The sequence below is a fragment of the Pelodiscus sinensis genome, chromosome 2 (genome assembly GCF_049634645.1).
Source record: "Pelodiscus sinensis isolate JC-2024 chromosome 2, ASM4963464v1, whole genome shotgun sequence".
NCBI lineage: Eukaryota > Metazoa > Chordata > Testudines > Trionychidae > Pelodiscus > Pelodiscus sinensis.
The window spans coordinates 251,597,901-251,615,109 of record NC_134712.1 but is presented as its reverse complement, the minus strand read 5'-3'; the positions used below and the strand labels follow the sequence as shown (position 1 = coordinate 251,615,109).

The following is a 17,209-nucleotide window of genomic DNA, read 5'->3' as shown; positions in this document are numbered from 1 at the left end:
TAAGGATCAAAGGCACCAGGCCAGGTTTATTGTCAAACAAAGTACAATAATAGTTGTCAGTAGACTCTACCGAACCACTATGCATATGTACCCCCAACAATGGTCCAGCTCAGTCAGCAGGAGGTCCCACTGACCCCTAGGCTGGTCAAAGACGGCTCCTCCGAGACACAACTTTATATACAGGTACAAATAAGTTACACATCAGTCCTAACATACCAAGTTGCCACCCTCTAACATTACCTAGATACTGCCCATCACTCTGTATCTAGTGGTTCAATTAGAACTCCTCTATGCATCATGCTGTTATTTTAGAGACTGTCCTGAATCTGGGTCAGTATGTCCCTGTTATCTGTGTAGAGCATGGGGTAAAGGTGCTTCTTAAACGGGTGTTACCACACTTCTAAAGGGTGCTTTCAATCTATGCCCAGTACCAATTAGTGTTTTACAGCCAGTGCCTAGTACCAATTACTGCTTTACTGTTTGGACTAAATTACGTGAGCAGGAGCCTGCCTTTTGCTCGCAGTTTACATTTGCTTTATACAGTAAAACTCCAGTTGTCCAACATCAAGTGGTTCGGCACTCCTGCTAGTCCGGCACCACCTGGAACCCAGAAGTGCTCCAGGCAGCTGGACAATTGGAGCTGCTCTGCCCCGGGCTTCCCCGAGTCAGCCGCTGGACAGTCTCAGTAGTGGCTGACTTGGGGACGCCTGGGGCAGAGCAGCTGGGGTGCTGCTGAGTTGGTCCCGCAGCGCCACCCCCCCAAGCTCCCCAGACCCCTCATAGCCCCCCCTTCTGATAGTCCAGCATATCCGATAATCCGGCCCCCCCTGGGTCCTAAAGGTGCCGTATTATCGGAAGTTTACTGTATTAGGAAAGTCTTGACCATTGTTAGCTAGGCCTCAAACCAGACCTGTGATACATGAGCTTATATTTCAGGCTCTCATCTTATATACTATCAGTTTAAAATGCTGCCATGGCTGTACTTTAAACTTTTAAGGGTAACAAAGCCTCAGCAAAACACTTCACAGAAGACTCAGAAGGGGAGTAGTTCTCTTTTTGCTGATGTGCTCAATCCCAAATTGGGAAAAGCACACATTTGGTGTCATTTACACATCCTTGTCAATGTCCTTCTGCCCATGTGCAAGTGCAAGTGAAAGTGCAATTTCCACAAAGTAACAGATACAAAGACTCATGATTCCAGGTTTTTACTCACCTCATTTCCAACTAAGGACAAACAATCCAGTTAAACAATAATGGCATCTGATTCTTTGTCACCCTTCAACATTTTGAGCTGTTGGTTACAAAATAAATAAAAACAAACAAACAAAAAGCAGCCATGAATGCCATTTCTATAGTTCTCCAGAACTCATATTCCCTTTAGCTCTGAATTTCCATTACATTCTATGGAACCAGGGGCGGCCCGTCCATATAGACGAACTAGGCAGTCGCCTAGGGTGCCAAGCTAAATGGGGTGCCAAATGGTGGCACAATATCATTGAGGGGTTTGGAGGTGGGGGGCGCTGATTGAATGGTTTGCCGAGGGCACCAGTTGCTGGTAGCTAGTTTAGGGCTGCCCCTGTATGGAATGGTGGTGGGCACTGAGGCCCAATTCCTCTAGTTCCCCTCCACATAGTTTCCCCCCCTCCACCACTATTGCTAAAGTGACATGCACTTAAAGCAAAGGGCACATGAAGTGAGATGTGTGCTGATTGCACATAACACTGACAGAGAGCCCTGTGCATAGAAGGCACTGCTATGGTTCAGTCAGCACAGCCTGCAAATTCTAGGTATACAAGTGCAGTTAGCAAAACTACCCTATCCCAGGAGACCATCTTGGTTACAACAATCTTGCAGTTCACTGAGATGACAGAGGGCTACTCATATGACCCACTAACTAGCCTAGGTTGCCTATTACTGCTATAGGAGCTCACCCTTATTGCTTAACAGCTTTCACTCTGGGGCTATGTCTACATTGCATCCCTCTTGTGCAAAAGCCTATGCAAATGAAGCATGGATTAGCTTTTGCTGTGCTTCATTTGCACAATTAATTAGGGGCCGGGACCCTTCTTCCTCATTTTTTCAGGAAGAACAGCTCTTGCACAAGAGGGCTTTTTTGCATAAAAAGGAGCTATGTAGACAGCTCCTTTTTGCGCAAAAGCCTCTTGTGCAAAAATGGCCCCTAATTAATTATGCAAACGAAGCATGGCTTTTACACAAGAGGGATGCAATGTAGATGTAGCCTGGGGGAATCTAATTTTATTGCCAATCCTCTTCAGTGGTCAAAGTTTTCAGCTTAATGTTTTATCTGATTACCATCTGTACAACATTAGAACGTATAAAGTGTTATAGGGCTAGGCTTGGAAGGATTAGATTTTTATCAGTGTCGGAAAACGTCAATTTCACCACACAAATAAAAAAAAATATTTGCATTAATAACTGCCCTTTACAGAAAGGCAAAGTTAAAAAACAAACAAAAACAACACCCACCAACACCCCTCTCCTCCCCCCCGACTGAGAACTTAAGAGTCAATCCAGTGATTGAAACTTCTGAATTAGATTTGGTACAAACAGACTAGAGAATGAATATTAAAAACAGATAAAGATTTGTTGATTTAAGGATATTTTGATATGTGATGTTGAAATCTTGTGTTTGTGATTTATAAAGCTTTAGCTTTTTACATCTCAATGTCCACCATTTTTCAATAATTTTCTGATCTCTCAATTTCCTGCAAGTGTGAAAATTCAAATGGATAAAAATAAGAGTATAAAATCCATCATTTTGCACAGTAAAATTTTTAAATCAGTAAAAATTTAAAAATGCTTAACATACACATCTGCTAAAATGATATAAAAATATCAAATTATGCCAAACTTTTGATAAAGTTTTGCATCCGCAACAGCTATTGTTTACTTGTGTTGTTGCTGGATGTTCTGCTTTATATTTTCTATCTGTCATCAATGTGCGCGCTCTGCCCTGGAACTGAACTATTGTTACCATATGGAACCTTCCTTCCCAACAGTGGAAATTACATTTGCTATTGTACTTGTTGAGCAAGGAGGGAAAAAACATTCTACATAGTCATTTGACTAGATCCTGCCCCTGGTTGCACCTGACCAGCCAACTGTAGGAGTGTACTAGAGCGATAAATACAGCCCTCTGTTCCAGAAGGTTGTTGAACTAGGGATGTAATAGTGTATGTGTAAGCAAGGGATGTGTATGTGAACTAGGGATGTGTGGTGTAAGCAAAAGCTTATCGGTTAATGCTATAGATTACACGCATATTTCCCCCCCCCCCCCCCGCACAGCCAGTAAATTTTTTAGCAGGTTGGCCAGCAGACCAGCTCAGTCCTGACTTGCAACAGGTCCAGGACCTACCCCTGCTGTGGCTCTGCATTTAAAATGTATTATGAACCAGGCATGCAGGCAGCCTGGCTCAGTTCTGGCTCACACTAGGCCTGGGAGCTCAGACCCCCTCCCAGACAGGGGCTGCTGCCTCGCTTTCAGAGGCAGCAGCACAGGGCAACAGGCAGCCGGTCTGAAAGGAGAACTGTTTTTTAAACTGACTCCCCTCATGGACCAGGTCCTGCCTGGCACCCTGCACTGCTGCCTCTGATACAGAGGCAGCAGTGTGGAAAGGCAGGGGGCTCCCTGGGAGTGAGGCAGGAGTGCACTGGCTGCCAGCCTTGCCCCCAGGGACTATAGAATAGTCAACTAACCAATCAGAATTCATGAGGTTACTTGACTATTCAATAAACTGATATTTAACATCCCTATCTTGAACCATTTCATGGTTTGAATCACATTTTAATGCAGAGCTCATGTAAGGGATCAAATGCCCACACATTCATGATTGCAGAGAATCCCCACATACGAGCACATATTCTACTGCAGCTGCTTACATGGGAAAGTAATAATTGTAAAATATTTAAAGTAAGTTTAAGTCCCTCCCGCCCCCAATGTGATTTAGCAGTTAGAAGGAGAAGCCAGAAAAATAAGAGAGTTCTTTACAGACCCACCACTAAGCAGTCATGGACCATCTTTTGAGGACCTCTGCTCTATTGAATATGCACTTTGCAAAATTCATTATTTTAACTGCTTATTTGCCAGTTAATAAAACAAATATTTAAGAAAGGAAAAGACTAAAAGTTAGAGAAAACAGAATAGTAAAAAATGTGGCAAACCTTCCCATCAGTTCAGTTACCAGTAGAGTTGCCAACTTTGTAATATTTAAAAACCAGACACTCCACCCTTCCAGAAACATCTTGTCTCTGCACCCCCCATTTTCTCCTGGCATTCAAGGTCCTGCTTCTGACCCTAAGGCTTCACCACCACTTGCTTCTCTTCTACTCTCCCGTCACTTGCTGCTTTCCTTCTTTCCGCTCCTCGGTCCTGGCTGGGAGGGACTGGCCTGAAGAGCCAGGGCTGGAAGCTGTAGCTGCCCAATGCAAGTAGTAAGTGACCTTAGCTAAGTAGGGGCTGGCACAGGTTAGTGACCAGGTGCCTCCCTGCCCTGATTTTGGGTATCCAGTCAGTAGATCTGACCAGACACTGTCAAGTCCCCCATTCAATTGGATTTTCCAATTGAACACTAGGCACTTGGCTGCTCTGGTTATCTAGCAGCATTCACTGAAAACAGATGTTATTATGTATACTACAACATAGTATTCTCCATGTAACAGCTGATCAAACACAACAAAGTTTTACTGCCCCCCCTCCCATCTTTAACTCTCCCTAACTGTTCGTATGTAGACACAATTGGGCAGTGTTAAAATCAACACTATAGAACTTGGAGTATTTATTTTAATCCCACCCCGACCCCAGGCAAGAAATTCTACATCATGAAGTTAAAAAAGGGGCACAAATCAGATATTTATAACTCTTTGCAGGCCACCTTTAAGCAAGGTATTGAACAAGATGCCTATGATTGAACAAGATCTCTATGATTTTTCTGACCTGTTGATAATGTTTTTAAGCAGATGACTCCACTATTTGTTCCCTGTCTCCATGAGCTGGCTCCAACTTCAGATGAAGCATCAGTCTGCATTTGGTTTATAGTGAATAATCTCTTATAAATTTCACCTCTCATCTTTCATGTGGCATAGAAGCAATAGAAAGGAAAGTATTATACATTTGTTTTCCCTTCCAGGAGCTAAAAAATGAAGCCTGTATCTTGTGTGCTACAAATTACTCTAAATTGTTGAAGTTTGAACTGCATTTTGGTCTTTGGCCATACTAACATGTGTGGTTGGTACTTTCACTGTTGGTATCTCTGTCATTTGACTATACTTAATGGACTTTTACCATTTATTTCCACATAATATGGAAATATACCATTTCTCAGAACTAGAAGGGACCTTGAGAGGTCATTGAGTCCAGTCCCCTGCCTTCACAGCAGGACTAAGTACCATCCCTGACAGATTTGCCCCAGATCCCTAAATGGCCCCCTCAAGGATTGAACTTACAACCCTGGGGTTAGCATGCTAATGCTCAAACCACTGAGCTATCCATCCCCCAATTACTAAAGAAGCCCAATCTCTAAATGTGATCTAGAGCTCTTTGAAGCTCTAACTTCTATCAAAAATTCTGTGAATGACCATGCTCTGTCCCTGGTGAAGTGGTCAAAGATTCCACATGTCAAAAATCTCCATTTTCTACAATGAAACAGTCTCTCTCTAATATAGGTGAGTTGATATTTTAGAATGTTTTTTTAAATGTATTTTTGGTATAGTCAATGTTCTTTTATATGTCTGTTCCTCCCTGGCATGAATCATTGATAGCTCATAAATTCAATTGATGCTCAAGGTTTAAACAGAGGAGCTACAAGGATAGGTCCAACACATGCTTGAGTTGAATTCAGTGTGATAAATGTCTTCTTAAACAAAAGCTTTTCCTCCAGTCAGTAAAATGTGTGTGGTCCATATTCTCAGATGGGTTTGATGGTGACTGAATGGAAAATCAGTTCTCATAAAATTTTTGCCACAGTAGTTATATGCAGATGTTGTGAGTTCGTAAGTGATTAGTAAGTCTTGGTTTCTCAGTAAAGCTTTTCTGGCATTCTGTACATTTATAAGGTCTCTCTCCTGTATGAGTTCTCTGGTGTCGAATAAGATCGGCATGGCGACCAAAGCTTTTTCCACAGTCTGTACATATGTATGATGATACTGGACTCTTTTTTGCATGAATTCGCTTGTGTTTTAGAAGGCCTATCTTCAACTTAAAAGTTTTCTTACATTCTGTACATAGGTATAGTCTCTCTCCTATGGGTGTTTCCTGATAGAAAAGGATCTCTCTGAATTTATTGCCATCTCCTTCATCCGAAGTAGTGTTACCCATTCTGTTTCCAGTAAGATTCCCTGGCTCTGTTTCTGTTCTCCAACGACTCTCACAAGTCATTCCCCTGTCAGAAGTTTGGAAAACCAGGTCTTCTGAGCTTGAAAATGATCTATGCAATTCCATATTTTCTGGAGCGTCCTCATTATCCTGCACTTCAGTTTTGATCACAATCCCATTATCCTCTGAAATAAAGAGCATCCAAACATTCATTTCATCTGCTTGGAAAAAGGAGATCTAAGAATAAAACAGTCCTGATCCATAATTAACAAAATGTGTTTAGGTCATATTGTTCTGGGGAGAGCGTGAGGAAGAGACATAAAAGCCAGAAAAAATGATAACTTATTGGACCCATAAATAGTGTATGTCACTCAAACTTTTGCATATAAAATGCCTCTTGAACTTCCAATTTCTGAAGTTTAAAGAATTTAGGTTAAAAGAACTCCACTCTAGGTTATCTATTCTATCTCCCTGAATTGTAACAGGATTTATTTGACTTCCTAAGCTATCCCTAGTAGAAGCCATGAGTATGGCCAGAAGTGATTCTACAATTTTAGTACCCTCAAAATCCACCTGTGCCCTTCTATTGTTACTGACAAAACCATTGTCCATACCTTTGCCATCACACTTTGATTTTTTGTAATTTCCTCTGTGGCCCCCTCGAGTCTAACCCCTTCCACTCCACTCCCTGCAAAAAGCCACTGCTAATGTCATTTTTCTCCGTCACTTAAACTGAATTACTTAACTCCGACCCCCTTCACTGTCTTCCTCTTAAAAAAACAAAAACAAAACGAAACAAAAAACCCCTACATTAAACAGAAATATATCCTTACCTTCAAGGCATTTAGATCATCCTCCCCCCGCCCCACTCCCTCTCTATATTTCCCATGCTTCTCCCTGTTCCCTCACCTTACTGCTACCTTTTCCTTTAGCACTGTTCCTTAGAGTCCCCCTATATGTGGGGCATCATCCCTTTTCTTTGGCAAGCACTTTCTCGACTCTTTCAGACCTTTTATTGAAACACCTCATGGAATTTTTCCTGCCTCATGTGCCTTATTAATAATTCTTCGCCACCACCAACTGTCCTGAATTATTTTTCTACATCACTCAACCATTATGTTAATAATGATGGTCATACAAGTACCAAAGAGAGGTTTCTTTTTAGACCACATGTTCTGTAGGAAAGGGCATGTGTCATACTATTTGTTTAATAATGATTAAGTACATTTTTTATCAGTAGGGATGTAAATGGTTAATCAATAAGAGCTAGAGCAGCTCCCTGCCTGCCCCATGCAGGGATCTGCCCCAGCCCCATGGGCCCACCAGAGCAGCCTCTATCCGCAGTGGGCCTGGCCTCTCTGCTGCATGCTACACGCTGGCTTCCCAGAAACAGGCTGGCAGGGAAGCCAGCTGCAGAGCCTGCAGCAAAGCCTCCCTGGGAGAGTGGCTGGCAGGGGCTGTGGCTTCACTGCGGGCTCTGCAGTATAAAGCTCAAATAAGATTATTTAAGCTTTACACTGACAGCATGTAACTGCTAAAAGTCATAGCAGTTAGTTTTTTACATCCCTAATCAGTGTGATTTTTAATCTTAAAAAAATGTTAGTCATATGTATTAGTTACACATAACATTACACATAGTAATAACACACTTAATCCAAGCAGTCAGAAATAGGGTGATGAAAGGAGAGAAACTGCCTTGTATCACAAAGTTCATTGGTTCCCATATCTACAATGGGTTCACGACAATTTCTGGTTATACAATAGCTCTATAAGAAAAAAGACAAAGCTATAGGAGTTCATCATGATGGTTTTTCTTGCCATCTTTAAGTCATTTACTCTTCCAGAGATGTCTTAATCCATTACTCACCTATGCTAGGATTCACAGACATTTCTCTTTTCTCCAAGCCCTGCCGAGCCTTGATATGTAGCTCTTCTCTTGACTGAATATCATGTTTGGAGACTGAATAGTTTGGACAGAAAATTAAAAAAAATGCCCATGATATCTTAGATATTTTTCAACTTCAAAGAATGTCACATTATCTGACACTAAGATACTTACATTGCAGAGGTAGTAGATAAACGGAGCAGAAGCAACAGTGTTAAAGGTGTCCATTTTTGAGCCTGTTTATATTTTCAGCTTATGAGATTTTTTGGCCTACCTATTTGTGTGTGTCAAAATCACTGTTTTCAGGAATATCTGTTAAAGGCAGTGGCTTTGACCTGTCCAGGAAAACCAAGGGACTGAAATGTAAGTTCTGCCCCTTGCAAATGGAAATAGATTTTTCTTCTCCATCCCCACACAACTCCTCTGTACTGACAAATGGTATATGTATCATCTAGACATGTTAAAATTAGATTAATCGGCTAATCGAATTGTCAATGGAATTTCCATCAACTATTTGATTAGTCAATAAGAGTGCTTCTGCTTTGAAATGTACCAAGAGCCTGCCCAGCTGTTGCTACATTTCAAAGGCAGAAGTGCTGTGCAGCATTCTGCTTTTGAAATGTGCAAGAGCCCCAGCAGAAGCTCTTGTGCATTTCAAAGATTGAAACACTGTGTGAAGCCTGGCCCCAACAGGAGTCCTGCCACAGGCCCCAGGCTCCATGTGGCGCTTCCACCTTTGAAATTTACAAGAGCCCTAGCGGGGACTCTTGTACTTTTCAAAGGTGGAACTCCGCCACTGCGCCCCTGCTCCCTCCCTCAGAGCTGGAGGGAAACCGGCACCTCCTCCTCTTCTCCCCACTAGCTGCCTCTTTCCGACGGAGGCAGCAAGGGGGAGGGGTGGCAAATGACTAGTCACTTACATACCTAGTACCATGCCTACAGAGCATGCTCTAACTCTGGGGCTGGCAAGATTTGGCCTGCCACGCCTTTTAATTTAGCCCATGGCACACCCTGCCTGTAAGGATATGACCTTTTTCTGGAGCCATATGGGAAGGCCTGTAGGCATAATGGAAGGTCTAAAACTTAGGGCCTTCATCTGCAGCCAGACTGAAAGAACAGTAGCCATCAGCTGTAAAGCAGGAGTCACAGACTCACATTCCATCTAAATTGCATTAAAATAGTGTAATACCAGGCTGTTAAAAAGACAGCACCCACTATTACCAAATAAACAGATTTCAAGATGGGTAAAGAAAATGTAAAAGCATTTCATCTGTCAAGAAACTCCTTAGAAATAGTAGGGATTCTGGAATCCTCATTCTAGGATTATGGTCCTCACTTCCCTGTTGCTAGTCTGTATGCTTTCTGGTTTTTTTAATTGTTTCTGTTTGCCGTATAATTAATTTTAGTAGGTGTAAATCAATTAAGGTGATGGGGTATGATTGGTTAGATAATTCTATTACAATAGGTTAGGACTGGTTAGTAAAATTTTAGAAAAATAATTTATTATGGTCTAGCTTAGCAGGAACCAAATTTCAGTATATACATTGGGGGCCCAAAAGGAAGTTCTTTGGAAACCAACTCCAGAACACAGCTCCACAATCAGAGCTGCCAGACCCCAACCTTGTGCTAGTACTATGCAGAAACTGGAGTCCCCCAGATCCTGACTGGCCATCAAAACAAGTTAATTGTCTTATTGGAAGTGGTTAGTGCGTGCATTCTGCTGAGGACCAAAACTTCAATGGGGGGAGGCGGGGAGTACATGATTAGAAGTAAAAAACAGATGTTAATTTATGAGTAATCCTGCAAGACATAAGAAAGGATTTGCAGATTACTGTTAATAAAGATCCTGCAGAAAAATAGAATGTTTGCTAAGAAACTCAGGGAGAATCCCGATTGCACTACATGTAGTAAGCCACCTGGCAGTTTGTAAGTCAGCTGAAAGTCCAGATTCTCTTCAAGAGGAAGACCATACACCCCTAATCTTTTCCACTGCCATTTTTTTTGTCTTAGAGTTTGCATACGGATTAGAAAAGATATAATCACAGATGATAACTACTTAAATACTTCATTTTTGACATCCTTTACTGAAGCAAAATACAGGACTATGTAGCACTTTAAAGACTAACAAGATGGTTTATTAGATGATGAGCTTTCGTGGGCGAGACCCACTTCCTCTGATCAAAGGTACCTTACCCATTACAAAGATAGCTTCCCCAATTATCACCTCTAATACCATTAACTCACAGACACCTACCCTTCCCCACCTCTAATATCAACTCAGACATTTACCTTCCTTTCTCCCCCCGTATCACCCCTTCTGTTCTGAAATGTGATTTGTCCGTTTCATATGTGTTCATTTTTTTTAATTGTATCCTTTGGTATATATGGTTGTGACTATTTTCTTCCACTATTTGATCTGAGGAAGTGGGACTGGCCCACGAAAGCTCATCATCTAATAAACCATCTTGTTAGTCTTTAAAGTGCTACATAGTCCTGTTTTTTGTTTCAGCTACACCAGACTAACATGGCTACATTTCTATCCCTTTACTGGAGGAGTGTTTTATTCATATCACACATGGAAAATAGCATCTGTGCATGCGGATTCAACATATATGCTATTTAGTTGTGTAAGCATTTTTCACTGCAGAAAGGCAGTGGATGTACAGGCACTAGAAGCATGACTGTGTTTAGCAATGTTCTTTTACCGAAAAAAACATATGGAGTCGATCTTTTATCAAAAGGTTCTGGAGAACCTAAGCAATGATTAACCAGCAATCAAAAGTTTGAGAAAACTGTTAGGCTGGCTTCTGTCTAAGAACTGTACATATCTCAAGTTCTAGAGAATGGCGTGAAAACTGACCGTTACCCAGAGAGATTAAAGATTCATAATTGTCCTTTATCACTTTTTTGTAAAGCTCTTTTTGCCACTCTTCTAAATTCTTCCCTTCAGGAGCTGCAACAGTATCAAAAGTCCCTGGGACCTGAAACAGAAAGTATTACATACTTAGTATCATTGATTACATCCTGACAAGGATATTACTGAGAATATTAAATGAACAGTTAGTTGCTGGGTGTTTCTGATGGCACTGATGCTACTATATATATCACCCATTTGCAAAAAGGAATTAGATAATTCTACTGCTATTTCTATGTCTCTCACAAAGTCAGCATAATATATCAAGGTGGTATTCCTTAACTCCTTACTGAAGTCATGATTTCTCAAGCAAAAGAATCAAGAGAGACACATTGATCAATAAAGTCATCTTGACCAACCTCTGAAAGTCAATGCAGTTCTCTTCAATACATTATTGAGTGCTTTCTTTGTCCACAGTATTTTAAATGAGTCAAGCTATGAGGCAACTCCACAGTTTAACTGATCTGACTGCCAAGATTTCTTTTCCATAACTGACCTAAACTTTTCCTTTACTCTTTTATAATACCTTACTTCTAGGTACACTGCCTTGCACCACACTAAGTAATTCTTCGCCCTCTTTAGCAAATTATACCTTTCAAATATTGGCAGACTAGGGACGCAAAATCCCATTTAACTTAGGGATGTTAAATAGTGGTTAGGAAGCTAATCGAGTAATTGATGGAATTTTGCCGCTGCTCTGCTTTTTCAATGTAGTGAGAGCTACCAGGCAGCAAGTTTAAAACAAACAAAAGGAAGTTTCTCTTCACACAGTGCACAGTCAACCTGTGGAACTCCTTGACAGAGGATGTTGTGAAGGCCAGGACTTTAACAGGGTTCAAAAAAAAGAATTAGATAAATTCATGGAGGTTAGGTTCATCAATGGCTATTAGCCAGGATGGGTAGGAATGGTGTCCCTAGCCTCTGCTTGTCAGGGGCTGGAAATGGAGGACAGGAGAGGGAGCACATGAGGAGTTCATTTTCTGTTCACTCTCTCTGGGGCATCTGGAATTGGCCACTATTGTAAGACAGGATACTGGGCTAGATGGACCTTTGGTGTGACCCAATATGGCCATTCTTATTGTCAAGAACTCCTCCTAAACAGTAAGATCATGACATTTAATACACAGTTTCCTCTTATAACTTTTTCAGTACTACACTGAAAAAGAAGAGGCACAGCATCTGGGATCCAGTGGGAGCCGGGAGTGCTCAGTCTCGGCTTGCACCATTTCCCCCCACTGTGCGTCTGCCTCCCCTGCCCCTCACAGAGACGGTGCTGGATGGAACCAGCTTTTAAGCTGGCTCCCCCCAGCTCCGGCTCCTGCTCTCCTGCCTTGCTGCTTCTGATACAGCCTCTGTTTAACCCAGAGGTGGGGAACCTAAGACCTAGGGGCCAGATGCAGCCCCCAGCTTGCCTGGGTCCAGCCCTGAGGCTCAGGGTCCCCCCCACCCCAGCACTTGGGAACCTGCACTGGCACTCCAGCCCTTTCTCTCTGCCCCAGGAGTGGAGCACTCAAAATCTACTAGGCTGGCCCCACCCCATAGACTCTGGTGTGTGAGGAGAGTGTGTGGAGTGTCTTTCTGCTTCTCAGTCGGGGGCCACATCAGTGACAGTTTGGGTTTTGTTTCGTTTCATCACTTGTGTGAGGCCCCCCCAACTGATTCTTCTGTGGGTCAGCAGCCCTCGATCCAAAAAAAGGTTCCCCATCCCTGGTTAACCCACTAAGTGGGTTCCTAGGTGGGGCTGCCAGCTCCTGGCCTGTGAGGGCTGGGAGTTGGGAGTCCTATGCTCCAGTGGGGCTGGAGCAGTCCTTTGCCTGTGGCAGGCCATGGGCATGGAGGAGTTCCTGGTAACAGTTACCCAGTAAGCATTACTCAATAAATGTGATGCTTACTGGGTAACTGGTTACCTGTCCACATTCCTATTGCAGAGTGGTACATCACTTCTTCACTAAATACATTTAAAAAAAAAATCTTTCCTTATAAATCAAACCCTCCGACCCTTTAGTCTATTTGGTTGCTCCTTTTTGAATTCCCTCCAACTCATCTAGACCCTTATGATTTGAGATAACCAGAGCAAGTGCAGTATTATAGCTGCAGTTTCTTAAGTTCTTTTCCTCTTCCATGTCTCAGATAGGAAGTGCCTTTTTTGGTCTTGAATCTTGTGCAATGCCCACAACTTCCACAGAGATTAAACAATTTCTGACATTTTTGCTAGTATTCTTCCCCTCCAGTTATAAGCATAAAATTTTAAAAGTAAAAACATTAATGAAAAGCTAGTGGAAATACATTCAAGACTGCTAATGACATATCTGGCCTGTAGTCCCCCCCCCCCCACAATTAATTTTAATGTTAAAAAGGACACACTACATGTAAAATTGTATGAATACTTGCCTGATCACTATTATTGTTGCAGGACAGCTTTTATCCATTTGGAAATTTGTGAGTGAACACTCTGCCTTTTTGTACTGTCTTTCATTTGAATTGGTATCTAAGCATTTAACTAGTATTGATAGTACAACATATGGACCCAGTTTTACAAACCAATAGTCAAATGAGTATTCATTTTTAAATTAGCAAACTATTCCATAAGTAAACTCTACTCAGATGTGGGTTTGTAAGATCTGGCCTTAAGCAAATAAAACTCACGTACAAGATACCAAACTGAACCTTAGCTACTGTTTAACAGTTCTCAGCAAGGTCTACCTGGATCTGAAGAAAAGATCTGTGTAGCTCAAAAGCTTTCACCAACATACTGGTACAATAAAAACAAAATCTTCCCATTTTGTCTAATATACAGAAACCAACAGTGCTTCAATACTAGACCCAATAAATGCGTACAGTATAAGCTTTATACTACAAAATAGTCAGCCCAAAGAAATTGAGATTATTCACATGAGTAAGGACAACTCACTCATATGAGCACAGTTTTGCAGGATCAAGATTCATCTTAGAGTAGGAAGTAAAGAAGAGCATGGTATCCAATTGAAATGCCAGACAGAAATTTTTACTTGGGCAGAATGCTATTACACAAGCTGAAACAGGATCAAGAGAAGGGTACTGAGATATTTTCTGGATTTACAAGAACTCAGCAACCACATGCCTTCTAACTCCAAGGTATACAATGATTAAAGTAGCAATTCAAAAGGAAAAGTGCATTCTACTGAATTATTTGTATTTTTTATTTCCTGCAGCACTGAGGGGTTCCCTTGAAGAATTCTCATCCAAGTATTCTCTTATTATGCCCTCTTAATTGAGCAGAAATAATCAGAAGATATAATATTGAAAATTACCTTCAAATTTTCAGGATTTCGGATTCGTTTTCGAGTTTTATTACTTATTCCACCACAGAAACTTTGAGGTGTTCCAACAAGCCAATTTCCATCTTCACCCAAAATGAATTTTTTGGGCACTGCTTCTTTCAGTAGGCGTCGGTTTTTTCTAATTTTTAGAGGATCAATTTCAAAGGAACTGTCCTCAAAATGTTTAGAACATAGTCGTTGGTGTTTTGACGGAGTTCCCATTTCCCGACCCATATTGTGAATCCACTGCTTCAAAAGAGGTTTGTTATGCAAAGGAAAACCATAGAAAGTAACTGTATTGTTCTTATATACGCCACTTGTAGCATTTTGACAGTTCAAAGCTGAGCAATAAACCATTGTAAAGTGAGCAGAAGCAGCAAAACTAAAACAATAATATGATGCCAAGAGGTCAGTTTGAAGGGTTTAAAATAAACTATTGCTTTAATATGAAGAGTAGCAGATATATGCACCTCAACAACATACAATACTGTAAAATACAGGAAAAGATTAAGTTCTCAGTGAAGCAAAATGTAGTCGTGGAGCTAGACTTCAATATAGAAGACATGTGGCCCTCAGCATAGCTGACATCTGTAAAATACAGAGAAAAGTCAGGCTCCTGCTTTCTTAAATAATATACTGGTCTTAAACATATACTGGTATACAGTTTCCACAACTTCAAGTACCTATTTACACCTCTGAAGTAAAGTGTTCCTTTTAAAACAACATAATTTAATATTATTTTGCATATCTCCCAAGTATTAAACACCCCTACATTACGAATACAAACAAATATATGCTATCCATCAGTATATAGTCTTAGGATTTTGCCATATTCAGGAACAAAAAGGTATTATAACATTAGGGTTACACAGAAGGCAGCAACAGAAGGGTGATGTACAATGTCCAAAAGCAAAGCAAAACAAAAACGAAAACCAAATCACACAGGCTACGTCTACACTGGCCCCTTCTGTGGAAGGGGCATGCTAATTTTGAAAGTGGGAATAGGGAAATCCGCGGGGGATTTAAATAAACATGGCCGCCGCTTTTTTTCCAGCTTTGGGAAAAGCCGGAAAAAAGCGTCTAGACTGGCCCGATCCTCCGGAATAAAGCCCTATTCCGGAGGATCTCTTATTCCTACTTCAAGGAATAAAAGATCCTCCGGAATAGGGCTTTATTCCGGAGGATCGGGCCAGTCTAGACGCTTTTTTCCAGCTTTTCCCAAAGCCGGAAAAAAAGCGGCAGCCATGTTTATTTAAATCCCCCGCGGATTTCCCTGTTCCCACTTTCAAAATTAGCATGCCCCTTCCGAAGAAGGGGCCAGTGTACACGTAGCCACAAGGAAATGTTAGCTTGATACCTGTCAAGAAAAGAAGAAGACTTTGAGATTTCCTTCTTCAGTGTGCAACCACAGGAAGAATATATGAGCAGAGCCCTGCATATATGCAGCTATCACATCTGCAGATTTGCAGGGTTCTAGGAACAAATTTTGTATTGAAACAAAAGACAGGACTATGTAGCACTTTAAAGACTAACAAGATGGTTTATTGGGTGATGAGCTTTCGTGGGCCAGACCCACTCACTTCCTCAGACCAAATTGTGGAAGAAAATTGGCATTGGTCCCTGTGGCTCATTTTTGCAGATATTGATACAAATTCTATACTTAGATCCCTGCTAATTTGTGACTGCAGAGATTTGTGGAGCATTTCTGCACACATGGATTGCAACTTGTACCTGCGCAAGGTTCTATATATGGGAAACCCAGGGGGAGGGAGAAGGTCTTAGGAGAATTACGCTGGCATGCAGGAGCACAAGTATATGCGGATGCACAGGGAAGGGTGGGCAATACATCAGCTGCGAATTAGCGTTTTAGATGGGGCCCAAGGCACGTGTGAGGGCAAAGAATGTGGAGAGAGGAGCAGCTAGAAGGGAAAGGGCTGGGGACGCCTTATGCAAACCAATTTAACCCGTTCGAGGGGGGGGGGGGGCTTCCTGTGGGATACATCTCTGAACCATTCCCACATTCCTGACCTGCAGCTCTGGGGTGGGGGCAAAGCAGCTGCAGCCCCCGCTCACCGCCTTGATGCATGATGGGGGGGGGGGCGCTACACCGCCACCCCAATGCGTTGCGGGAAATCCACTGCCCCCCCCACGCAGGGCATGGCGGGCAGAGAGACCAGGCCCTCTCAGAATTACTGGGGGGGGGGGGCATCCCTCCCATTACCCCGGCGCATCATGGGAAGCACGGCCCCCCCCCGCCCCGGCTGCACGGGATTGTCTCACCTCCGCTGCCGGGCAGCCACCTTCGCCCTCTCAGGCCCGCCCTTTATCCCGGACCCACCCACCTTCCCTCTGCCCCCCCTCAGCGCGCGCCGCTGCAGCCGTTTATAACGGCCCCGTTCTGCGCCCAGCGCTCACCAATGGGAGGCGGCCGAGCAGCCGTGACGAGAGGAGGGAAACGATTAGGGGATGCCGCGAGGACAACGACCAATCAACAGCGACGCCACGCGCCCTGCCATAGTAACCGAGCTCGCGAACCGCGCCGCAAAGCTTCAGACTTACCCGGAGTGCGACTGTATTCTCCCGTTCGCCCCTTTGATTGGTCAATTTCTTCCGGCTCCCGTCTACTGGCTGATGATCGACGGCCTGAGGAACCAATCAGCCTCCCTATTTAGCGCTGTTCCCCCTCCAATCATCAGTTGGTGGGCCTCTCTCTACCTAGAATTCCTATTGGCTCAGAGATGGCAGGGCCTAGTTCTGATTGGTGGAGTGAGCTGTCGCTC

The 17,209-nt window shown here is 42.7% G+C and overlaps 1 protein-coding gene across 8 annotated transcripts; it reads right to left on the bottom strand.

Annotated features, from left to right (window-relative positions):
* Positions 1 to 17,121, bottom strand: LOC102445153 (zinc finger protein 212). Of its 8 annotated transcripts, XR_012900877.1 has the most exons (6): positions 16,710 to 16,840; positions 14,421 to 15,017; positions 11,077 to 11,197; positions 8,391 to 8,551; positions 8,199 to 8,291; positions 1 to 6,516 (listed from the first exon to the last, which is right to left on the bottom strand). XR_012900877.1 is itself a non-coding variant. In XM_075919781.1 (5 exons), exons 2-5 carry the CDS (start codon positions 14,784 to 14,786, stop codon positions 5,987 to 5,989), a joined length of 1,110 nt encoding a protein of 369 aa, XP_075775896.1. In that variant the 5' UTR covers positions 14,787 to 15,017; positions 16,989 to 17,121; the 3' UTR covers positions 1 to 5,986. The 8 variants fall into 8 exon arrangements, 5 of the variants coding, with proteins under 5 accessions (XP_075775896.1, XP_075775897.1, XP_075775894.1 ...); XR_012900874.1 differs by having other exon boundaries at positions 8,199 to 8,551; XR_012900876.1 differs by having other exon boundaries at positions 8,199 to 8,551; positions 11,083 to 11,197.
* Positions 17,122 to 17,209: the final 88 nt, after the last annotated feature.